Source organism: Aphis gossypii, chromosome 1, assembly GCF_020184175.1.
Source record: "Aphis gossypii isolate Hap1 chromosome 1, ASM2018417v2, whole genome shotgun sequence".
Classification (NCBI taxonomy): domain Eukaryota; kingdom Metazoa; phylum Arthropoda; class Insecta; order Hemiptera; family Aphididae; genus Aphis; species Aphis gossypii.
Genome location: NC_065530.1, coordinates 20,578,769 through 20,606,629, shown reverse-complemented (window position 1 = coordinate 20,606,629; position 27,861 = coordinate 20,578,769). Strand labels below are relative to the sequence as shown.

General features: G+C 26.3%; 1 protein-coding gene across 2 annotated transcripts in view; it reads left to right on the top strand.

The window, feature by feature from the left end:
- Positions 1 to 27,861, top strand: part of LOC114125316 (cAMP-dependent protein kinase type I regulatory subunit) — a 71,579-nt gene that overhangs the window by 23,247 nt on the left and 20,471 nt on the right. For both annotated transcript variants that reach the window (XM_027988914.2, XM_027988915.2), the window contains exon 2: positions 26,609 to 26,773. In XM_027988914.2, the coding sequence (XP_027844715.1) occupies positions 26,609 to 26,773 (165 nt within the window). The remainder of the gene's footprint in view (positions 1 to 26,608; positions 26,774 to 27,861) is intronic.

Below are 27,861 nucleotides of genomic sequence, written 5' to 3'. Positions count from 1 at the left end.
ACGTATTATTATTAACGATTAAATTAAATAGTAATTTTTAAAAAATTCACTCAAATACAGAATTGTGTGACCCTTTTATAGAAATTTAGTTTACATTCATATCCATATGTCCAATCCGATTAACATGACATTGTAGTATACCCAATTTTAAACATTTAAAAAAGTCCTTCAGTACTACAAACTAAGGACCAAAACATAAAATAGATCGCAGATATAACTCCGTGCGCCGTAATACGCACAACACTCATCACGTATTTTCGAATGAAACTGATAACTTTTAATGAGACGTGAAATACTTACATTTTTACACACAATATTAATCATATATTATATTATTTAATCCAATATTTATAATTACTAATTCGAATATTTATTTTCTTAAATTGTTAATATTATGTATAGTGTTTACTTAAATATCAAACTTGTTATAACCCTTAAAGCAAGCGCATTTTAAATATTCTAAATAAAATTAAAAATTCTGAACATTCAAACTGTGTTTCAATAACCACAATAATTATATTTTAATCAATCGAATAGGTAATTTGATAGTTATAAATTATAATAAGTAATAGCCCAATCTACGGTACAAACTAATAACACAGGGTAATAAATTATATTATTCGGCATCAATGTCAACATTTGTGTTTTATATCATGACGTCTGTCATTAAAGGAAAAATTAAAAATATTTTTTTTTTCGTGAAATATTATATATATATATATTATTAAGGTATTTAATTTAGTTTTTTGGATTTAATAATAATTAAATTAATATAATATAAAAAATTCTTGATTTGACTACACTATACATATTCTTTTTCGAATACCATTTCATAATTTAAAATTTGTTTCATTCTTTTTATATAAAATATAATGTATTAAAGTATTGAATATAATAGGTAATAAATGTGTGTGTACTGTGTATGTATATTGCTCTTGCCCCTATGTTTCAATTGCAGAATGTCATGAATTGATCACTGGCAGTTGAGATTCGGGTTTTTTTTAATTTATAGATAATTGGTTTTTGGTCTGTATAATGTTTTTTCCATTTTTCAGTTTTGGCTTATAGGAAAACCGAAAAATATAATTAGCTCACCTATGTTTTTAATTTATATATATATGTATCGATAGAAAAGTTTGGAAAACCTTTAACGCATTTAAAAAATAAAAATGATATACCCTGCAGATATTTTGTTTGTCGTTCTATGAAAGGTCAACACTACTCTTGTTAAATAGGAAACCTTTTCATTGAACTAAATAATTTGCACGCAGACTTAATCGTGATTTTCTTTGTAAATCCGTACAAACACGCTCTTGGCTATGTATAGACTTCAAGGCTCTTATTTTTATATTCTTTTGTCGAACTCTCTATAATCTCCGTCGTAGTTCTTTCGACCAGTGATAGTCGGTTTATTTGATACATATTTTCACCTATATATATTATATTATACATACAATTGTAATTTTGCAACTTATTATTTCCGTCAACCTTGAGTGTCGCATTCGTAGTTGTGGTAGGGGTTTAAAAAAATATGAAGCAAATTATGTTTTTTCGTGTTTGTATAATATATTCACCAGGAATGTTGGCTACCGGATTTAAAATTATAAATAGATAGGTCAACTGACGTCAGATCGCCTTCATACTGGCGTCTAAACAAGGTGTATTCAACATAACTGCAGCTCACAAGAACCGTTTCCCAAGTATTGTTATTACGTTTCCCCCATGCGTGCGCTGCACAATGTTTTTATCGTTCGTTTAATTGATTAAACGAAAAATGGTTGGCGTTTGATAATTATATTGGATATATTCGTAACATCAAACAATACTAGTCACGAATTCGAGGCATCACGATATAATATCATACTATTTCAGTCATTCAATGTTCACCTATATCTTCTAAAGAGCTAACGTTATTGGATCGTCAACCCGTGCTTTAATATACTATAATCATTATGATTTAATATTCTATATCGAGGTGTATTATTATTGTAATCAAAAGTACGAAATGTATGGTTATGTAATTGTATTATATTTCTGTATTACCTATTATTATTATTATTAAATAGTATTTTTTTTAAATTAAAATAGTTGTTAAATTGGAGGTAACACGATAGCTAACACGTTACCGTTTATTGTTCGCGTCGTTCGGTGCAAAATAAGTTTTTGACGAGGGTACTTTGTACTGGATCAAACGTAAATTGTACGGTATTTTTTAGTTTTTATTATATGTATGTATAGTGTATACCTACATTTTTTCTCAGTGAATAATGTTTTGAAATTCGTAATAAGTGTATAAAACACGAGTATTCGTTACTTTAACAAAAATAAAAAAGAGTTGGAGAACAAACAAATTGGTATAAAAAATAATTTAATTTGAGATTGAGCATATTATATGATATACATTAAACATATACCGTAATAATCTTTGAAAATATTTGTAATTTTTTCTTGCGTTTTGATTATTAAATCCGTCCACAAATTTGACCTCTTATTATATGTAATCTTAAAATACAACCCTATAATTTTACCACACAGTAATGTATCTTTTGATAATATTATTTTAACATAAAATCATATTATATTATAGTCATAATAGCTTTATATTGATTGTTTTATATTCCTTCAAAACTTAATAAAATGTAAAAAAATGCCTATACATTTTATAAGTAACTAAAAATATTACTTGGATAATGATATGTACTTTTATAATTTTCCCAAAATGTATTATTATAAATACCTATTAAGTTAATTTATTCCTACACATATTATAATATATGCTTGTAAATTTAATTATTTTTCTATTATACGCCCACTGCTTTATCAGTTATCTGCATTCTACAATGTAGATTTAGTGTAGCCAGGTGTGTACACAAGAGGAGGTTTTAAGTGTTTAACCCTCCTCCCAAATTTATATTTTAGATTTTAGTAATACATGCTTTTATATTACCTAAAAATTAATGTTTAAAAATACTTATGTTTTAAATAGCCCCCTAGTTGAAATTGTGTAAACTTTTTGTTAGGTTATAAGTTAGGTTAGATAATATAAATATGAAAATGTACAACCAAACCACTCGCCAAAAAAAAAAATAAATAAATAAATAGTTTTTTGTATACGCGCCTGAGTGTACCTATATGGTTATTAAAGAATTATATAAATACAATTTGATATTGACAGAACGCTATACACCCACATTTATTATCTCTTTACAAACGTACAACGTACTAAATTTGTGTTTAGTAAAACCATTTTTGTGTTGTTAGCTTCAATATTATAGAGTAAATTGACCTAGAATCAAACTAAAAAGTATAAACATTATCTGTTATCTCTCGTCAGTTTTTAACGATGTTTTAATTTTTAAAGAGTTATGAGTATTTTTATATTTTAGTATTGTACATACTCACGACTCGTTTAAAAATAAAAATATCGTTAATAACTGACGAGATACAACATATATTATTCTTACCTTTAAGTATCAGTAGTATCATCATTAGTCAATTCACTCTAATATTAAAGCTAAAAACACAATTTTATTGTACTAAATACTAATTCAATAATTAAATCATTAATATTATAATATTTTGTTAATAAATTTGATTTTAATACATTTTTGCTGGAATCTTTTAGTACCAAATAAATACCAACACATTAATATTTTTAACTACAATGAAATTCAAATCGATTTTACATCGATGCTTCATATTTTTCATCTATATGTCTTTAATTATATATTATTCATAATTTCAACCACAAAAGTAAGATTTTCATCTTTAACAATTTATTAGTTTTGCCTCTTTAACAGTTATATTCTTTGAAAATATATTAACTACCGATTTAGCATGTAAAATAATGAAATTAGGTAATTACTAAAAAAACAATAAGCCCGGTTAAATTTAATAAGCTGCTTTGTTATTTAACTTTTATGTTTACTCGACACTTGTCTTATGCATTGACTCCGGATTTAAACATTATATTTTTTGGGAGTGTTTCAAGTAGCGAGAAAATGCGACGTCAGTGAAAGTAGGTATGTGTTATTTTAGCGCCATATGAATGTTGAGGCTACCGTATATCATTACTCGGAATATTTAAGATATGTTGTTGAATTGTACATTTTTTTGAATATGACGTCCTCGAAGTAATAATGATGACAAGCTTGCAGTATACTGAGTTAAAACAGCCCCTCAATGTCAAAAAAACAAACACAATAAACTAGCAAGGAGTTGCCTTGACGTTTAAACCCATCAACGGGAAAAAGGCTTAAAAGTTTATCTAGGTAATCTTCAAACTGATATATTCTATATGGATTTGCCGAAATGGTATACACAAGCTTACTAAATTTAAATAATGGGCTTTTTAGACGTTAGAAACTATAACTTTAGTTTTTATAGTTTTTTTCATCTCTAGTAGTTAGAACGTCATATTTTTTCTCTCAGATATTAATTGTTTTTTTTTTCGTATCAGCAAAAGTTTTACACCGAAAGCTATAATAATAATATTTGAAATGAACTCTTGAATTATGTACTACAAAAGACAGATATACACTAAATTTTAGTCATGAAATGTCCTTCCAAAATGAATTCCTTCGAAGAAATAGAGAATATAATGTATAATTCATGTTTAAATTGACAACGTATTTTAGTTTCTCAATAACTCGGTAACAAAATACGCACGTGCTTCAATTTTTATAAACAAAATTAAATATTTTAAACTGCATAGACATTCAATATACATTATACATAGAGCACAACAGTTTTTGAAATGTATTAATTTTTAATGTGATGCTGAAAACATTTGTTTTAACTGAATACATTGTATATTGATGACTATAAAATGAATACGGTTAAAAACCAACAGATTTTATATTATACTATATAGAAGACCGTGACGCGAGAATCAGATAATATATTCGACTGCATGTGGGTAATGGGTATACTATACCACGTATATTTCGTAAAATTATTTTACATATTTTATAATGTATAATATTTTATTATAAAAATTCGATAGAAAGAATAATATTTATTTGTCGACATCACATAAATATTTGAATACAAAAAACGTTTTGATCAGTTCGAAAGTAAACAATATGATGTAATATGCAATGATAACATTATAAATATTTTTGATTTTCATCTTTAACGCCATACAATATACGTTTTTTAATATTATAATATGTGTACACATGTACCCCCGTGATATCTATAGGTTTACACAAAACACAAATCATGTGCAGTCTCTTAATGATTATTATTAATTTATAATTTATATAATAACATTATCATAATGAGTCTGACCCGTCGTATATAATAATGTTTATTATCGTTACGATGCTCGGATACGCTGGAATACATATTATCTTTGCAATGCAATTTCGATTCGATTAGTTGAAACGTTATATGATTATGGTCGTATTAAACCTACTTGATCAAGTTATGTTTTAAACATAAGTCGTTTGCAACGATAAATCACAAAAACAAGGTCATTTTAACGGGAAATGCAGTCAGTATTGTTATGGTGATAGGAGGAGCAGTGTAATATAACGATGTGGAGAATATGAAGATTGTTAACGATTTAGCGCGGGGACTAGAAAACATCAAATAAAGCTTATTAATCATAAAGCTGAATTCCAATTATTGTCATGCTATTATACTCGTAGGCGCATCTAAGTGTGTCTACTGTGAAACCAAAGTTTGACCCTATATAAACTAGGTAGCTGTATAGAACTGTTGGATTGAACTTGCAATAAGACTTAATAAGCTAGGAACAGTTAATCAAACTTAGGTACAATGTGTACCATTTAGTTAAAGTAAACATTATTAGAATAAACCATTAATAGTTAATTTAGAACTCAAATTTTAATGTTCTAAAAAAAAATTTAAAAATTCCACTTTTTTTTTTTTTTTTTCAGAATTATTGTATTAATTAATATTTTATGTATATAATTGTTTATTTTCTAAGTAGTTTTGTACAATATGAAACAATTTTAAACAATATGAAAAAATATTTAAACATTTTTTATATTATTATTCATGGAATTCAGTAAAAAATAAAAAATACCTTTAAAACGTTAAAAATGTTTTTATAAAACGCCATAAAATACTATAGGATAGCTAGATAAAATTAAAAATATATTTTAATGTTTATTGTTATTAATCATCTGACTAAAAACAATTCATATTATATTGTAAATTCTTGAAGTAAAATGGAACTTGTATATTTACAAATATACGAGTATAGTCTTATATAGTCTTGTACCTTATTCGTGAAAAAAATGTATTTAAAATAATATTATATATTTTATATATTTTGTAATTTCACCATAATTATTTATTATTTTTATAATATAGCAAAATATTTTATTATTTGATATATTTATGTAAGCAGTAAATCTATACGTTTTATTACATTAATTTAAAGTAATATTAATTAAATAAAATATATATCAAAATACTTTAAAAGGTATTAATATTTTATAAAAAGTGTAAGTATTTTTCATTAAGAATCATTTAGAATTCCACAATACATTATAATGATGCAATAATTTAATAATATACGAGTGACTTGCCAAAAACTACCCTTTGCTCGTTTAGTGTACTTATTTTTTAGTGTTTTCTTCTTTTATCCTGAATATTTATATTAAATTATGTCACTAAGTTTAAATAATTGTTTGATTGAAAGTAATTATGTTAAAATCGCATTGATAATATCAATTTCATTCAAATGCAGTACAATTTTTGTGTTATAACTTATAAGTTGTTGTTTATAAACATATTAAGTGTTTTAATAACTTGTGCAACGAATATTAAATTATTAAACATTTAACTATTACCTGTTAGTGCATTGTATACATACTCATAAAGTTTTTTTTTTGTTTACTGCATTAATTTTTATTATTATTGAATACTTAGTAGTTAGTACTACTATCTAATTCTTTAAATGTGTGAATGGATTTTTTTTTTTAAATTATCATCGTCATATTTAACTCTATGTAGGTAATTATTTCTTAAAATAAAAAAATTACCAATAACTAAGTAGGTATTATATTTTTTTTTCTGAGATACTAATAAATTATAAGATGTCTAAGTTTGTTTAGTAATTAGTTAAGTCATTAAGTATAAAGTATCAAGGCAAAATTAATTCATCATTTATTTTTATTTTTTAATATGATCAAAATATTATAAGTTTAACCCTATTATGATCGTTAAATTAATTTTAAACTAACTCATAAAATACAAAATTCTTCAATTAATTTTAACAGAAGTAAATATAATATGTATACTCATATAATGCGCAATAAAAAATATTTTTAATGTGCTTTGTGAAAACTCGTAAAATGATGTACAATATGTTTTTATTTCATTTGTATTATTTATTCATTAATTTGGAATAGTTCGTTAATTTTAAATTACAACCGTTTCATTTGGTTTATTCTAATTTCAATAATTTTATATTCTTAAATATTATAAACCCTGAGGTCTTGTTAATGTCGTAGTTATCAATAATATACATTATACATATGTTTTAATCATTGAACCAAATGCATTTCAATTAAAATGCGTTACTATAGCGTCAATAGGTGTACGTTAAAAATACGTGATAACGATTTGTTTGATCTTAATTTTTTTTTATCGTGGTTTTGTGTATATTATTTCGTTAGGACTGCGTTGGACAACTGTTTCCATTAGATTTTCATTTTCAAGTGTATTATCTCAGAATGATATATTTTGTTTTTCATATCGGTCACAAAGAAATAAAGTATAATAAAGAAAGAAAGAAAGAGGTAAAACATATCAACAGCCGTAATGGCAGCTTATAGGCGGCCATGAGCCACTAAGTCCTGAAAGGGCGCAATTCCAGAGAGCTGACGTTGACCTAGTTTTGAATACATAAAAAGAATGCAGCAGCTTGGTAAATATATGTATTATATACAACATATACTGGCACACTAACCAACCTCCCTTTTGTGTACTTTCACTGGTTATGTATTTTCGAAATAAAAAATCATTTATACAAAAATATTATATTATTAAAGTAAACTGATACCTATAATTTTTTAAATCTTGTCATTGTATACCGCCATCGCTATAAATTCATAAGTGATATAATAAATAAGGGTTCCAAATTTTTCAACTATGAAGAAAAAAAATATTTGTCTTATTTCAAAGCGTGTGAGCTATGTACCTATAAATGATAATTTATAAAATGCGATTGGTTTAGATATTACATTTTTGTTTTTTTTTAGTACATAATTTTAAAATTATAAAGTTCGCCAAATATATTTTGAGTTTTTTTATTAGATTTTTAAGTATACTTCAGTTATTATACAAAAACAAAAATATCTTTTTTCTGGTATTGATGTTAAAATGTATTTATTATAGTTTATTTATTTCATCACTAACCTAAAGTTAATTATTATCTGGGCTGCTGTGCATTCCACAAATGAATAGGTATATTTTAAAATGTCTGCAATATTGATTAATAAAATTAATGCACAGCTGTAAAATATAAATTAATTTATAGGATTATTGAACATACCCCAATTTAAATATTACCTAATGAATTTATGAAAACATTCCGAAAAAACTCATTTATATTTACACATAATGGATAATTGTTTGTATTAAAAATGTAATTTATCCAGTAATACTTCTATTAATATTATTAATATTTTTTATCTACTTAGAACGATTGAACTAGCTTGTAATATAGTAAAAATGTTTCACATTAAACACGATTTTCGAAAATATTCGCTGCAATACTTGTATATAGTAGGGACTATTATGACACCTAATGTTATCCCCACTGTTTCTTAAAAGTAAATAAATCGAAAGAACCAGTATAATATTATGTCGTTAAAACTGCTGCAAATAGGAATTTTCTCTAGTTCAGTCTTACCTTTTACGTACTTGTTACGTTATACTTACTGCACATGTCTCACTACATCATATTCTACATGTACTCGTATAATATACGTCATATTATATTGAAATGATCCCATACGTTCAATGAATGCTTTCTAAAAAAATTACGCATCAACATTTAAGTTTAATATAATCTGTTGTGGTTTCATAAATATTAATAAACATATTGCTGTGAGTACTTGTATATTATATTATGTAGATTTTATTTATTTATTTTTTTAAATATTTTTCCATAGTAAATGTTAAGACATGCACATTTTACTAGTAATAATTCTTACTATATGATAAAAAATTAGTGTATGATATATTTCCTTCATTTTGAATATTGTTGATATTATTCATTATACTTATAAATAAAACGTTTTTCATAAAAATAAAAAATATTATTCTAAACTTGATACAAGTTTTAATAAAACATTTCTCTTAAGAAAAACCACTGTTTATTTATCTACTTTTTGTGAATTTATAATATGAACATATTTTTTTTTTCTAAACTGATTGATGTTTTCAATAGTTTTACAACCCACACTACGATGTATATGCATATATATACGTATAAAACATTTTACGTTCTAAAAATAAATAATAAACCAATTCCATTTAATACATCATAAATATTATATTAGTATATATAAATACCTATAACTTTTTTTTCAAACTATAAATGGCACTGCATTAATGTAATTAAAAATATATGTAATGGTCGTTATATTGCTTGTTTGTTGGCTCAATTTGACGGGAAAAAGTTGTATTTTAATCTATAAATTAAAAATTACTTATCCCTTCCGGCTTAAATTTTCAAAAAGCCATAGCCATAAAATGTAATATATTATCTGAATCACTACGTTTGTGAATGCACGATGAAAACGTAAAATCTTTAATTCTTCACTCGAAGCCCATTAAATTTCAATTAACGTCGATCGAGTAAAACCGTATATATAGTGATAATATCGCTGTACGACGAGACCTTTATCATAACGCATAATGTATGGGCGGCCACACGTACTTTTTCCCCGTGGTACACGATATGGTTATTTATTTTTTCATTTTCGGTATCGTCGGTCGTAAGTTGAAAATTGGTTTTTCTTCCACGCGTTGATATAATAGTAGTAATACTTATATAATATTGCCTACGATTAATGCTTTCGGTTCAGACACAACGCCGACCCGCCGCCGCTCTGTTGCCGAGTCAATATCACACTATATCGACCAGCAATCGTATAGAATTTAACGCGCAACGTTCAACGAGCCATAGACATCACAGTGATAAATAATCTCGATAATAGTAATAGTAAGTGGCTTGCCATTCAACATTTTGTTATGTTATAACACAATTGTGGTTTAACGGCGACCCGGGACGCTATTATCGTCTGAAATTAATTCCGACCGATTTCCTTAGGACGCGGCCGGTACTTATATATATTTGTGTGTCGGCGTGACAATAATAATACCTCGCCGACCGTTTAAGGCGGCAATTATAACGATTATATCCATTCGGAACAACTTTCGACCATTATTATTTATTACGATACGACCTAATAATATTATTATATTAAAAAGACGCCCGCCCACTGCTGCACTAGCCTTTGCGGTCCGCGCGGTGTCCGCGTAATACCGTCGTCAGCGTATCCGAGATTCTCCGTCCGCACTTCCACAAACTCTTGTTATTTGTTATTATAATTATTATTACTGTTATCGTTAATTATATCATTGTCGTGTACGGTGCCCATTCGCCACAATTGCTGTCGTCGTTTTCTTCGTTTGAGCTCTGCCACCGCGTGTATCATATATATATAAAGTGGGTGTAGGGCGCAGTGCTTCCTACGTGTTTGTACTTATATTAAATGACAACGGAGTGTAGTCGTGCGTGGGTAGGGATGTGCTGTACAGTGTTATGACTGTTGTTGCGTTTCGTTTTGAAAATAAAAGCCCCGCGGTCCTCGAACACGAGAATATAAAACTTTTGAAGCTTAAATTTCCAAGAGAAGAAAAGTATAAAATATATTAAAAACTAAGAACGCACTTACCTATTGTTATTATAATATATGTATATAATAATGCAGTGCACGCGCGCGCGTTACTGGAAATCGACTGAGGGGGTATTTACTGTACGTTAAAGAGGTAAAAATTGTTCGAAAAAAGAAACGTTCGTTAAAAACGGTACACATTATATATTATGTATTGTATAATATGCCACTATAACTACAGTTAGTGTAAATTTATCTATTTATTTATATACGTTTATTTATCTAGTGATTTTGCCTTGGACAATTTATTTACATTTCGTGTAAAGCCAATGGATATTATGTATTTAAATATTTAATTTGGGGTGAACAGTAGGAACATTTTCGAGTGGAGTGAATAACATGTACCTACTTAGGTCAATCGGTAACCGTGTATTGGCGAATACAAACGTGTGAGAGTGATGTAATACCAGTTAATTGATTTTTTTTTTTTAATTTATCATTGTTTGATATTGTACTTATTTAATTAAAACGCCTATGCAGCACACATATCACCATCTTGTTAAGTCCTGTTGAAAAACATCGTGCACGCAAACAAAATGATTCTATATCCAATTAATTATATAGGTAGGAGGACCTACGTAGGTATACACAATATGCTGTGTTTGATTTCTGTAAAATAAAATTATACGTCAATAACGTTGTTTTACTTGTGGTATGTAATTGGCCATAGTGTTGATTTAATTGCGCGTGTTATTCGTGTATAGGATTGCACATAAATTAATTAAACGAATTTTCGTTAAACAACTATATGTATATAAGTGCATTATGTTACTGATACGACACGTAGGTATATAGTAGCTACATTTATATTATATATATCATTTTAAATTTTAATGATACGATGTGCTGTGCACGGTCTTTATTTGCTCGTGCGTAGGTATACGGTGGCTGATTCAGATTACAACCGACAACCAATTAATGTATAATACGTGTAAGTGTAGGTATATGATTGTGTGCAGTTTCAAACTGTACACGATAATAAACAACAATATAATTATTATACGCACACGCCAAAGGCGAGTAGGTAAAAAAAAACAGGAAGACAATAATACCTATGTATACTATATATATGATACTATATGACGCTCCGCTAAAGATGATGATTTTCGACGGTGAGGAAGTAACGGCCGTGGGTGCACACGCGTATTACGTATTTTACTTACTACCTATATAAGGCGTAGTCTAGTAAAGTTTTTTAAACCGAAATTATCCGTCGCATATAACTGTTGTAAATATATGAGTAATAATGTCACCCCTAGGTATGGCAACCCGTTTGCGTATTTAATAAACTCTGTATACCGTCTTTAAAAATACTAAATATATGTAGGTACTATATCCCCATTATATTATTTCCGTTACTTTTACCATCATATTATTACATCAAATATAATCAAATACTACACCTCTATAAATCGTTAAACGTATTTGCGCGCTGTTTAATATTTATTGAGTATTATCGTACTATAATATGTATACTAGTACATATACTTACGCGCCCGTCTACTTTAGTTATAAATATAGTGACTCTATATAAGCATGATCAACCCTTCTTTAACAATTTTGATATAAATTACTTAAAAAAAATAACTTTCAAATTATAACCCCCCTCCCCCCATAATTTCTGTTGTAAATTGTTAAGAATTTGATAATTTGTATTAATTGTATCGTCGACATTTGAATCATAGCAGTTTCTAAATTACTAAACTTTAACTAATAATAATAGTCAATAAAAGGCTGCGATTGTCTGAAAATTAAATTAATTAATATTAGCATAGTAAAATCTACCAAATCGTTCAATGTTGTGAGCTTAATAAGTACTATAGGCTAAATATTAACACATTACATTATACATTTTATTTATTTGTTGAGGATTTTTATTCTTAGTAATATAAAATTGAATAACTCAAAAACTACTCATTTTATTTATGTTTGTCAACATTTTAAAAGTATCGTCTGATAAAATATTTACAGTAAAAATATCGTTCTTATTTGAAAAAAGTAAGTTTGTTTCACCACTGAATACTCTTAAATTATATAAAATATATTTTTTTTAAGTAAACTTAAAACATGGTAAAACATTTTTTATATATAATATATACCATTTAAATATTCAATAAGCTCTCATTGTTTTTTTCAAATGAAGTTAACTTATATAAATATAATATTATTTTGTATCTTGAACATATTATTACTATCGATATAATAATAATATAATGCATTATGCGTTTATGCAAGAGTACCGCTTTTGATGTGTTTTCTTGGTGCACTCGTTTCAGTGATTGATGTGAATAAAAACCAAATATATTTATTAATATTTATATTCAAATGGTATAACATAATTTCCATACTGAGTTTAGTTTTGAATTGTGTTCTATTTTTTATCAAGCTAAGTCAAAAATGCTAATTTTCGATCGATTTATTATAGGTATATTTACAATAATATATAAATATGTATTTTAATTTTACGATAATAATATTGGACTATGCTTTTGAAGTACTCTAAAAAAAGGTTCACATTTTTAATTTTATTCATTCCATTATAACCGAAATTTTTATGAAATCTTAACATATTGTATATTTTTTTATTATAATACGTACCTGTCGTACCTGCATAACGTTATTACGATAGTTTTAATAAATTATAAATTATATAGTAAATATTGAATACTGTTCATTAATTATATCTTATAAGGATCAAAACATTAAATTTATGAGTTAAATTTGTTTTATATACCTATTTAAATATAATATTATTTATTGTAAACACTTTATATAGATTGTAATTTATAAAAATAAAGCCAATTAAAATAAAAATATATTTAAATAAAATAGTTAATAAGTATACTGTTTAAGAATTAAATCTTATACGAGCTACACGTAATATATAATTTGAGATAGTAATGATAAGCATAATTTGTTTGTCGAATAGCAAATTCAATTAAAATCATAGTAGAAACAAACATATACACCTATATAATATTTATATATAATATATATACACCTAAGCCGTTTGTGCCCGTTTATTTATTTAATTTTCTGTATTCGATACGATATTTATAGTATTTATCGTTAATATTTTTTGCTTTTCAATAAAATTTGAAAATAGATATTTATCTTAAATCGAACATCGTAAATTTAGTTAAGTTGGTAATACACTTAATTTTATTTGATAATATTGAATACCTACCACGCACTATGTATGTAAACCCTATTTAAAAAGATTAAATATTTGAGTAATTTATAATTTTTGGATTAATAGATTTAATGAATTGTTTTAAAATAAATTTTAGTAAAATAAATGTTACGACTTAGGAATGTATTGAATGCTGGCCAAGTGATATTACATTTCAAAAACTCAAACTTGGCATGGCAGTGGCAGCGTTTGTACTATTGATAAATGATTTTTCAAGAACGCCGCCGGTAAACCGAGAGACGATATTTTCTGTGTTCTAATACAAGTTTTGTCATCAGTCAGCGTTGACCAAATAATAATTGATCATTAAGGTTTCATTTTTATCCATTAAATAAGTAGTGCGAACTCTTCTATTGGGCTGGCTGTTTAATTTCAAAGCACATATTTAGGAAATTTACGAATCAGAAATAATGCTAAGTATTCAAATTTTAAATTCAAATTTACGAAAATCTTAACTAATTTTACATCCATGCTTTACCTTTGGTGCTTAGTAACTGAACCATTTATCGTACTGAAATCAATTTTCCATTATTAATTGAACCACTGGTATTTGATTATAAAATGTATGAATTGCATATTATGGTAATTTACTTCATTTTCATTTTCACATTGGTATTGTACGTACTTAATGTTTTTATATTATTTATTATAAAAATAAAGAACTAAATTACATCTTTTGAAATGTTAATAGAATTTTTCACTATTATTTTATTATAAATATTTTCATCGCACGATTTTTTTTATTTAATTGCAAATTTAAAAAAAAAATAATAATAATCTTTGAATAGTTAGTTTATTCATGAAACCTATCTGAAATCGAAACACGAATTTTAACTTAGTAAGTTTGAATAATTATTAATATGCAGTTACAAATGTTTGCACCTTGTGCATTTCGGTTTGCCAAATATCGTGATTATTGTGAGTAACTTTGATGGTATAACTAAATTATTAGTTTTTTAGTTTTATAATTCCAAAATTTTTTGATGTTGTAATTAAATTTCTCAATACCTGCAAGATTAAAATGTTGCGTAAGTGGTTTTTAAAATACATTTTTAATAATTAATATTAACGTGTTGATTAAACACGTTTATATATTGTCTATACAACGCATTGACGTAAACGGTAAACAGAAAATGTGTGTTTATCATGTAATATGTTACTATAGCATAACGTCACAGCGAATAATTTAAGTAAAAAACGACGAGGGTAAATGGCTCAACATTAAATGCTAAAATATTTTTAAATCAAGCCAAAAGTCTACAAAATATTAAAATAGTTATTTGATGCATTTTCAGTATACATATTCAAAATTAAATTCCATTTAAGTATATAATAAAACTCATTAGAAATTTAAAATGACAAATAGGTATCTATGTTTTATAATTTAAATTATAAATTAAATTTCGGAGACTTATAAGTTAAACAACTGAACAATTATTGTTCATTCGCACCATATTATTTATAATTATCCACTGATTTCGTTACAATTAATGCAACTTAAAATATATGTATAGTCGGTATATCGTCGACAAATATTTTAATATAATATTACCTTGTTGAAGATCTGAATAAAGTCATAATCGGATCCAAGAAAAACACTAAGTCCTTGAAATATATAGACATGTTAATTATAATTTTACAATGCAACATCACGTTTTACGCAATGTTTTTAAACATAACAATATTCGTTACCAACATCAATAGTGATAAGTTCATTATCAACTAATATAATATTTTACTCACAATATCACCGAGATTATAAAATTAAATTTTTTTCTAATGAGTACCTTCTTATTAGTTATTACATCTTAAGGTAAAACACGTGAATAAACTTAAACTATATAGTATATGAATTATGGATACATATCTACCTGCAAATACTCAAATATTAAAACTATTACTAATAATGACGATTAAACTTGATTAAATGCTTATTACAGAGTACAACGGTGAATGATTTAAATTGTCAAATCGTTAACTTAATAAATATAGCTATATTTAGTAAAATATCCAATGGTATTTGGTCGCATTAAATCTCGTTTTCCGGATTAGATATAAACTTATTTTCTCATTTGGAAAACAAAATATGCAAATCCAAACATTTTATACAATTTGACTTATGTTACACAAAAATCATATCATTGCTTTTATATTTCAGTAATCATAATAAATTGAATGGTTTTCAATAATATTTATTGTATTGACTTCTGCAGTTATTATTATGTTCATTTTCATATGAATAGAATTTTAATTAAATAATAATATAATGCATTCGAGCATAAGAGCTGATATAAAAATAAAATATTTATATATTATTGTCTTCGTTCAACACTCTAACATCAACACGAATAGAGATTTTTAGTAAAAAATGAATAATTCATCAATCATCAAAGTCTTTCGAAACAATACTGTGTGCTTTAATTAAACCCGTCATGTATAGTATTTAATCAAAAAATATAACAGATTGATATTAATGAACGCATTTGACTTTAATAATGCATTATGGCTTTGATTGAATTTGAAAAATATTGAATATCATATCCAGATTATCATGTATCAAAAAACGGAGGCAAAAACATACAAACGAAATTCGAGCTTAACGATGTACTTTCAGGGTTGTATGTGGATGACGGATTGTTGGCTATCCTTCGAGTATTCGTAGAACAAGCACGTAAAAAATCTTGTGTTTCCTCCCACCCCTATCCGGAAGCTAGGCGTTATGCACTTACTAAGTCAGCAACTTACGTTTACAGACTAGTGTTGGATTCGCTTTCTTATGGGTCGTTCACCAAAGATTGATGGTCTAAAGATAATACTTGATGGATCATTGTTATTAGAGCTTTTTATTTAATTAAAAACCGTAATAACCACAGAGTAATACACCATAGGAATAAGAAACCTGCGCCACTACAATTATTGTCAAAGCATATTTTTAATGTTTGTTTAAATTTACTAGATCGTTAATTGAAATTATAAACATAATATCTAGTAGATAATATTTGTCAAATTTCAGTTATGTGTTTAAAACGATGTTAATTAATTTAGTTATTTTTTTTTTTTGACCATGAAATACTATACAGATATTATATTTACTAAAAGGATAGTTGTAATATTAAAATAAAGTTAAGTCTTTGTGATAATAATATGATTATTATTATTACTCGTGGTTTATAATCTAATATAATTATAGTGATAATATATGTTACCATACTGGATCAAGTAAAATTTCACCATCTTAACTATAGATACCTGTAAAACATTTAGTTAACAATATTCATGATGTAGGTATTTCAACAAATGGTTTTAATTATTAATCATACGAGTACACAAACATTTTAAATGACTATTTGATTCAAGTGAAAAAAAAATCATCGTATCATCAAATTTTTTTTTAGAAATTTACGTAGAGATCAAAGAATAATTTACAATGATATGATATAGGTAGACTTCTTAAAAACATTTTGTTAGATTTATTCATACCTTAATGATAAAACCGTTTTTCAATTCACATTTTAATTGAGTATATTTATTATGTGTAGGTATTTATTTATTTTGATATTAGGTAGGTTTTTTTTTTAAATTGTCAATTTACACCTAAGATTAAAGCATGGCTGATTATAAATTCATAAAAATAGTTATTTATTCATTGAGGAAGGTGTGTAAAATAAAAATATAAATGTTTTTTTTATCACGTACACTTTTTAACGACGAAACATCTCAAAAGCTTAAATATGTACGTATATTTCATAATTTTCAAATAATATTATGTTGACACGTAAATGTAGTTAAGTAGGTGTACTGTAGGATATACTCTGTAAATTATGAAATGAACACGTACATTGAAACATCTTTATTTCGGTGTACGTCGTTAGACGTACATATGTATCACAGTAAATTTCAAACATTATACATAACCAATCTATGAGACGTGAAATAATGAATTATTTAATCATTTTTGACAAACGGTGAAAAGCTAAGATGCGCTAAAGTTTCTAGAAGGTAAAATGTAGCCTACTACGTTTGGGAATTTTATCATTTCGTACTACACTAAATACAAATGTCTATAAGTTTTTCAACTAGTACAGTTAAAACAATATTGTGTACAATTTAATGTAATACACTTTTATAGGTATACCGTATGTTATGTTTAAAAATATTACCACGTCGTTAAATTATAAATTATTATATTGACTTACTATATTATCAACATCACGAGTAGGTACTATAATTTAATTTTATACTACTTTAAAATTATCGTTGATTCACAATCATATCACCGTTATACTTAATGATTTATATTTTGTAATTCCAATTTTATTACAACCAATTATCCTTAAAAGACTGTTATAAAACTAGTATCAAGTATTATACTTTATAAAGTTAATATTATTATATTTACTAAATACGCTTTATCTTTTTTTTTGTCACACTGCAAGTGACCAATTATTTAACAATTATTAATGGTATTAACAGTATATTAACGAAGAAGAGTTTCAATTTATAAATAACACTTTTAGTTTCAGACTTCAATATTTTTTTTTGAAGTAAAATTAAATTAAAAAGTTTCAATTGAACTATCGATTTACCTACTTACTTTGAAAATTAGAATCAACTCATGTATATTGTATATGCTTACATATTTCGTTAAACCACTTATAAATAACAATCTTCTAAGCTCCAAAAAACGTATTCCATTCAAATACAATCAAGTGAATTTGCTATTATGTGCATTGTGCATACAATAATATCTAAGTTATATCTTCGAACTTAAGCCATAATATAATGTATTTTGTGTATTGTGGAAAGGAAATTTATAATTTATCGTATCTTTTCAGTAAAAATTATTAAATGAAAACGTTTCTCAGAACTATTAACCTTATGACGTTATTATTAAAATTAATTGTTGGCAATAATGAAAATTATACTTCTCTAATAAGTCATTGTAAAGTTCTATAAGTAACAGTTATTTAGATATTTTTTTTGAATCTAATAGTGTGATTACTAAATTTACTTAATAAATTAGTTTGAATTATCGAAACATATTATATAGGTTATGAAACATTGATTTTCAATTTTTTCCTTACCCCTTTTTCAGGTATTTTAAGATACTAAAAAACTTACAAGTTTTAGATAAGGTTAGTTTTTTTGATCGGAAATTCGATTTAAAACTTTCAAGTTGTAAATAATTATTTTATAATTAAAATCCTTCAAATGTTCATTAATTATTAATTACAGTACTAAAAAATAAATGCCTTTCTTAATTAATGAAATTTTCCAAAATATTCAAAAGGCGTTGGAAAAGGCTGTCGAAGTTAATTTGAAATATTGATATAACACCCACTAAAATGGCATATTCAAACAGAAAAGGTAAAGTATTTGTTTATGATGTGGGTACTTAAAATTAAATTAATTAAATATTCCCATGATGAGAAATGTTGGTATGGTTTAATCACGACCCTTCATTATTGAGTATAATTGTATTAATACATTAATATTATGTTAGTGATTAACTTTCATTATTTTCTGAATTGATTTAGTTATGAACGCATAACTCTATAAAATGTAATTCCAGTCCTTTTATAAAAGTAAGTTTTCGAGAATATGGAATACTTGAAATGCGTAAAAATTCTGCATTTTTACAATGATAATGATCTTTCTATTCAAGATGAAATTAGCGTATATATTTCTTTAAACAATAATCAAAAATCATACAAATTATAATTATATATAGGTATATCTTTAATTTACAAACACACTACTGATTGCATACATAATAAAAGGTTAACATTTTGAAATTAAACTAATCATTGGTGCTTTTAAAAAAATATTATCACCTACTTAATATACTAGGTACCAGGTACCGACTTAATACAAGAAATTCTGTCCAAATAGTTAAAATTATAACTTTTTATTTTTTACTTATTCATATGAAAAATATACTAACTAATCAATTCATTTAATAAAAATTTAAATTTAATCGACAATAAAAGCATTTTCCCATAAATTATTTACATTTTTTGTCAAGTGATTTCCGACGTTTTAAGATATTTTTACAACCGATTAACCAAAATAATCGTTTGATAATTTCACAGCAACACCACTGACAATTTCATCATGCGCGCGCGCGTGTGTTTGTGTGTGTAAGTAAGTATTTCTAAGATTTTTATATTGTGCATAAGTGTGGTGGGTAACGTTATTTATCAATCTTCTTTTCGACCCACGTCAGCCGGACACTACACAAATCGATTTTCTTGTAGTTTTCTTTCTCCACTTGTATACCAATATATATATACGAAAAAATACTTAAGCGTATAAGTATATGAATTTTTCGCAGAAAAAGCAAAAGGTTCCATCAACATCAATATTATTTCCCACCAAGTTCTTCTATTATAATTGATCTAGAGTAGATTTGATTTTTTTATCTAAAACATATTGTTATAAACTATTAATATAATACATTAATACATGTATTCGTATTTTTAATTAAAAAGGTTGTATAAAAGTTTTGCATTTTGTATTCTGTTCTATGATTAAACCATTTTCACTTTGTTTGGTAACAATACCGCAGCTTTATATTTTATATAGTTTCAGTTGTAATCTTAAATTGTAACATTTCAAAGTTTAGAAATAACTGTAATGAATAAAAGTTGAAAAACTTTAAAGGGTCAAAAACAAAAATTGTAAGTAAAAAAAAAACAAATTTTATAACTTCTATTTTCGTAGATACCCATTCGAGACCAACGCCCAACACTCGTTTTATAATTTAGATAGTTTCTAAACCATATAGACTTTCATGAATAGTTATAGCACCTACAGAAGGTGTGTTTACATAAATTTATTTTTTTTTTTTATTATTTATTACTTTTTTTAAAATTATTCTTTTACGCAATTACCATCTGTACAATCATATTGTATTCCCATCGTGCTAAATTAAATTAAGATAAAACTTGTAAAAAGTTATTGTAAAAGTATTTATTTATTTATGGTTTGCATAAATTCTTATCTGCGTATTAAACTAGCAAATAACATTTTAAGTTTTTATTCATTGCATAATTATTATTAACATTAATGTATAATGTTCATAAACCGTTACACAGTTTTATTTTCTTTGCAAGTTTTTAGTTCTCACTCGTCTACATTTTACTGCGTTGATCGTGAAGGTGGAGCTAAAATACACACTTTTCTTGTTCTATTTCAAATCACGCAACTTAGTAACGTAGTAACTTAAATCTTAATAAATAATAATGTAGCAGTTGTCAATGTTATATATCGTTCATTTTTATTTTTACACATGTTAACATTTTTAAAGCTTTCCTAAAAAAGTGTATATAAAACCTTTAAGTTTTAACGAATTCTACTTTAAAGTACAGTATTGACCGTGTCATTTGTTATATTATTATCAAATATTTAAAACCTTTGTCGTAAAATGTTACAAAAACATTTTGTTTATTTCTTACAACACAATATAATATGTAGGTATGTTGTATATGTATTTGTTTCTAATCATTATTTTCGTGTATATTATAGCTATTTTATTTGGTTTCTTTTCAAACAGCGCCTACGTTTGGCATGCTCACATTAATATTTGATTATAATGCTTTCCACTGTGATAAATTTGTTTGTTTTTTTTTTTAGCTCATATGACGCGCGAGGTTAAGCTTACATTTGTTATGACGTAGGCATTTATAATATTTTAAAAGCTATCAAAGCATTTAAAATTTATTTTCGAATTTTAAATAACACAATATAATATATTTATGTAATATCATGCAACTCCTATAACCTTGCTTATAAATTATTATTCCCATAAATCAACTGTACGAGGATCATTTTTGAACTAAGCAAAACTTGCAAAACCTTTTTATCTCATTTTAACATTTTTTTTAAACTTATTATATAGTTTGATCGAATTTCATACTTTTCTCAAAGTATAACAATTAAAAAATGATAAACACGTATAAAAATGTATACATCAATTTAATATACCTACCTATAATATATTATGTATTATAATTTATTGTACACTGCAATCAAATTTCCATTTATTTTTCAATTTCTAATTTTACTCTGCTTTTTCCATCTGACAATAAATTGCTATTTTACCTATATATATTTGTAAAAAATATGAACAAAACAAATTTTAATTTGAACAATTTACCAACTATGTTTAACTATAGATTTAACTAAATTTAAAAAAAGTGTGTTGATTTATCAATTTTATTAATACATTGTGTTGAATAATAATAATTTGGTATAATAATAAGAAAATGATCTCACAATTATAGTTTAAAGCTATATTTTACTAGAATTCGAAGGTCACCGTTCAAAAACTACATGATTAATGAATAAATATATTTCATTTTATATAAATATTATAATAAAGATATAAACGTGATATATCCATTGAAACGACCTAGATTTTAAAATTTAAAAAAAATATACATATATTTTTAACTTTGGAACTGAAAAATGTTGATTATCCTGTATTTTATATTACTGTAAGCTTGTTACATTTTATTATAATAATATACTAAATTTAAAGTAATTAAAATACTACATTTTTTTTACAATAGATAACTGTTATTCATCAAATTTAAGTTAAGTTTTTTTAAAAAAAAAATGCGTGTCAGCTGGTATATTGTTTTAGTATAAATTTCTTTCTGCCATATTTTTAGTTTTGTCTTTACGAAAGGATCGAACTAATAAACGTTATTAATTATTCGTGTAAATAATTTTTTTTTATCAATTTATGTAAGCGATCATTTGTTAATTATATCACAATATCATACTTCTAAATTTATTATAGGCATATATAAACTACCCCTTTGGTATTATTTTCTGTAAATTATAATATAACATAGGCGCCTAATACTTTTACAAAAAAATCACAATTCATAATACTTCGACACTTCAAGAATACGCAGTATCTTCATGACTGCATTTTAATTGAACAAAAAACATTAACATTTATATGAGTTTTTTCTATAAAGGTACTAAAGTCCGATTTTTTTTTATTCCGTTATTGTTTCGATTCCGATACGACGTCGTGATTTTTTTTATCACTTGTAATAATATGCGTTGTGGAAAAATACTTATACACAACAAAGCGGGAGATGACACTTGGTGCCGACTCCGCACGATCGTAATAGCGTTACATAATATAAAATCCTGTACACATATTTTAAGTACCTAGGTACTATGCAATACGTGCCCGACAAGGGTATATAATATGTGCAGGCGATAAGAATGGAGTGGTTTATGTGAATATTTCGTATGCGTGTGTGGAGTACATCGCCTTGTCAAACAGTTTACATTTACGTATACATAAACTATATATAGTTGTATAATCGAACGATTGTAATTTTTCCGCTAAAACTGCACGTGGAAGTATACACTCCAAGAGAAGTATACGATGACCCCCGGAAATTGGGTCATAATAAATTATTATTATTATCATAATATTTGTTCTTCCTCCCGAAGAAACTTCCGGAAGTGCCCCAGAGGCCGAAATTACAACAATGCTGTTCGGTCGAGAAATAGATGCAAAGCACCCTCTGTCACAAAGTAACACAGACGGCAGTACAACCGATTTTGAAGAGGGTGCAAAATATGCCCATTTTAATTCGTCCTGTATAAAAGTTTTGATGGAACGCTTCGTTGTTCTTTTTTTTTTTGTAATATTATAATAATATAAAGCTCTTTTGATTGTCCCTGAGCATAATACTAATATCGATAAATATATTTCACATCATAAATATGCTGATGGGATAGTTGTAAAATAAGGTCGTCTGTTATTTGTAGATATAAAATATGATGTGGTGTATTAAATGTACCTATCGCTAGTAATGAAAAATGAATGACCGATGTTATTTATCGCTGCAGCCTTTACCCTTGTTCTCCTCTCTTTCCTTGACCCTATATCGGTACTTCCGAAATACTGACCATCCGTCTTGTCATTTGCTATTTGTGTATACAGAGTGCGTCACTTATAGTTGAAAATTTTATTTATCGAAATATTCCACGCGCTCACTTTTAACTCTGTACTTACATAGGTAAAACTTCAAGACACTACGCTCTGTGTATAATAAATACGCATTTATATATATATATACGTATAAATGTACCATAATGCCTCCTTGACGCCAAAATATTACATTATAAACCCACGTCCCGAAAACGTGTACGAATTTGAGATCAGACATTCCACTCGACGGATGGACGTATAAAATAATAATAATAATATATAGAATATGGTTCAGCGGCGGATCACCTCGGCAACGGCGACGATTTGCTTATTGCATTTCTCGTGACGGATCTCGGCGTGGCCAAAACCATATTCTTATTTTTTCTTATTTTTGTCTCCGGCTCAGCGTTTCCTTTTGGGTTTCGTCTTCTTTAGTCCTTTATATTGTATATTCGATTTGCCTCTACTCCACTAGTCTGTTTTTATATGAGTCCTTATTTCGCGTTTTTTATCGCCTCGCCGCCATCGACCAACAACGACCACTTTTCTTATTTTAACATCGAATGCGCTCTAACACGCGATATGAATATTTTCCACGGTCGGATTTGTGAATGTTTTTCCTTTACTCTTGTTGTTCTTCTTTGTTGTTTTCATCGTATTAATACTGAAATACGTAAACTGAAAAAACATGAGAACGTTCTTTGAATTTTGAGATTATTTTTTTTTTTTACATTTGTGTAGTTAATCTCGCCTTAAATCTATTTTCGTTTATGGTGTTTGCAGTGTTTTTATATCGTTATACGATCAATAAAATTAAATCCGTCTTATATCGTAAAATTGATCAGTAGATTTATGAAAAATACTTATTTTTAAAGAAATAAGTAGTTTTCAATTTGTTGGTTGTTTTTATTCGTAATGAACTAATTCAATAAGCTTTATACGATATATTGTAAAAAAAACCAATTTTTATAATGTAATTTAGGCTGTGTACAATTTCAAAATAATGAATTGTTTTTATGTATATTTATTTTATACTAAAACTTGTGAGTTAATTCTCTAAATATCATAAATCATCGTTTAATTTTCTCAGCCTTATTTATACCTTTTTTATTTGGTTATATAACCAAATAAACTAATATTAGTTTGTTTAAAATATACATTATCTTTCTGATTATGACATTATACGCGAACGAGGTTTTGCAGGTTACTGAATAGTAAGAGTATTTCTATCGTTTGCTTAAAAATTACTTTTATATAAAAAACTTAAAGTTATTTACATATTTTAATAAAAATATTACGGTTTCCAATCGATGCTAGAAAAAATAAATACAGAGACTAATTATCTATCTATAATTTTAAATTTAATATACCTAAAGTAGGTCGATATGTAATTACTTTACTTGTAAAAACGTTAAAATTCGATGGTAATCATCATACTAATGTTTTGCAATTGAATTTAAGTAAACATCGGATTAATAAACACATAAACACGTATAGTAGTCGAAGAAGGGAACATTTTATGGTATAAATAAAAATAAAACGTAAGTTACGTACTTAATGGTTTTTATTTCAACATAATATTATTACAATTTACTATAAAACAAAATTAAATGCTTGTTCCGACATAATTATTTCCCCTCTGTTAACCAACGTATGATTATGCGTAACATCGATTATATATTAAACCCTTTGACTCTTTTCACACATGTTTAGTACACTGTTTATTGACTTAAATATTATATAGGGTAAACAATTTTTTTATTTGATGTCAGTCGATCGACCGAAAAACATAATAAACGCATCATAATATAGTATATGTACCGAACGTGGGAGTCACGTGGTTAGAGAGTATCTATGTAGTATATATTACATATTATTATTATATTATTTTTATTTATAATATGTATATAAGACTTGTAGCGTTTTCATTTAACTACACACTTAATATTTGTATGCTACTGAATTATACCTAAACCATTGTGGATTATTGTGTCCTTCGTGCTATATGCTTATGATATAATTCATAATAATTAAAGACTCGGGGATGTTGAATTAGTGATGCCTTTTTTTAAAAGTATCTAAGACTTAGACAAATACTTGTCTATCTAAATATTTAGTTAACCAACATCTAAATTTAAACAAAAATTTATTTTCAAGTGCATTCTTAGATAATTGTTTATTATTTATAGTTTTTTTTTTATTTAAAATTTATAGTATCACATTTCATATTTTGTATTTGTACATAATAAAATATTTAAAATATTTTAATAAAATATATTGATTTTAAAAATAATTTAAGAAATTTCAACAATTATAATGATCTTTTTCTTACATAATTCCTAGACATTAATTAATTTTGTTATGGGTGACATTAATATGGATTTTTAGTGCGTTCGTCTATAGCGTTATCTCGGTCTCTAAACTAACAATAAAACGCACGCGAGTTTTACATTTCTCAATTAATTTTTAAAATTACATTTTTTCTTAACCCTTTTTTTCACGCAGGAACAAGAGCAGGGAAGCGACAGCCAACATGGAGAAACAGATGAGTTCTTCCAGTCAGCACCAACGTCGGGTCCTGCGAGTCACGTCCAACAATCGATCCGGCGAAGAGGTGGCATATCGGCTGAGCACGTTTCTGAAGAAGAAGCTACTAGCTATGTCAAGAAAGTGAGTTGAGCACGACGTTAAGATGCTTAAACGCGTTAAAAAAAAAAAAAAAAAAAAGGGAAACCGTTTGTACGTTATTTTATTATGACGTCGTCCGTACTAGCAGACTCGGTTTTGTCACTAGGAATTTGAACTGGTAAAATGATGACAGTCAAATAAATGTCTCTGGTATTTGTGCGTACCTCGTGAATACCACAAGATAAATTATTATATTTAATTCTGTATAATATACTAGGAGAGTACATTTATATGTTGTAGCAGTGAGTATTAGGTCGAGTATTTAGAAATTGTTGATCACATTAAATATTGCTATAAAAAAAAATAAAAAAATGTACTATAGGATTAATTATTTCGGTTTAATTATACCCATATACGTAAAACATATTGCGATATCTGACTCGACTCATTTAATATTCAAAACTATATTTTAAATATTTAACGAAACATGTGCATCATAAATACTCGTAAAATTTTATCGGTCTTGTTAACGCATCTATCAAAATTTTATTTGTGTACGTCTTATAACAGTAAACATAATTTGTGAATGTATTTTTTCCTGTTTAAAATTTAATGTACTATAATTAATAATCTACGAGATTCGTAATACAGAACACTGGCTATGAAGGATTTTACTCTCAAGGATATTACGAGAGTCAGTGTTTTGCATTTGGAATAGTATTATTATTATTATTATATCGAAGGAAAAAAAAGTTAATCGTGTAAAAATATCATAAAAATAAATTAATTTGAAGATCTATTTTAACGGTGTTTGAAATCTTTGATCAATTATTAAGATCATAAAATTGTATTGGTTTTATAGTTCTTATTATACCTTATTACCTAGTGACCAATGTTTATAATAACTCATTGGTATTTGCAGGCTATTATAACCTCATTTCACATTCTAATATTACCCATTCGCATGATAAGTAATAATAATTGTTAAAGTAATATCAAAGGTCAACTATATTAAGATGGTTGGTATTTTTTATTATTATTATTTTACTTTGAGAGTGAAAGTATCATACTTGTTCTAATGCTACACAAATAAATAATATTCATATAAGAGATATAATTCTTTATATTTT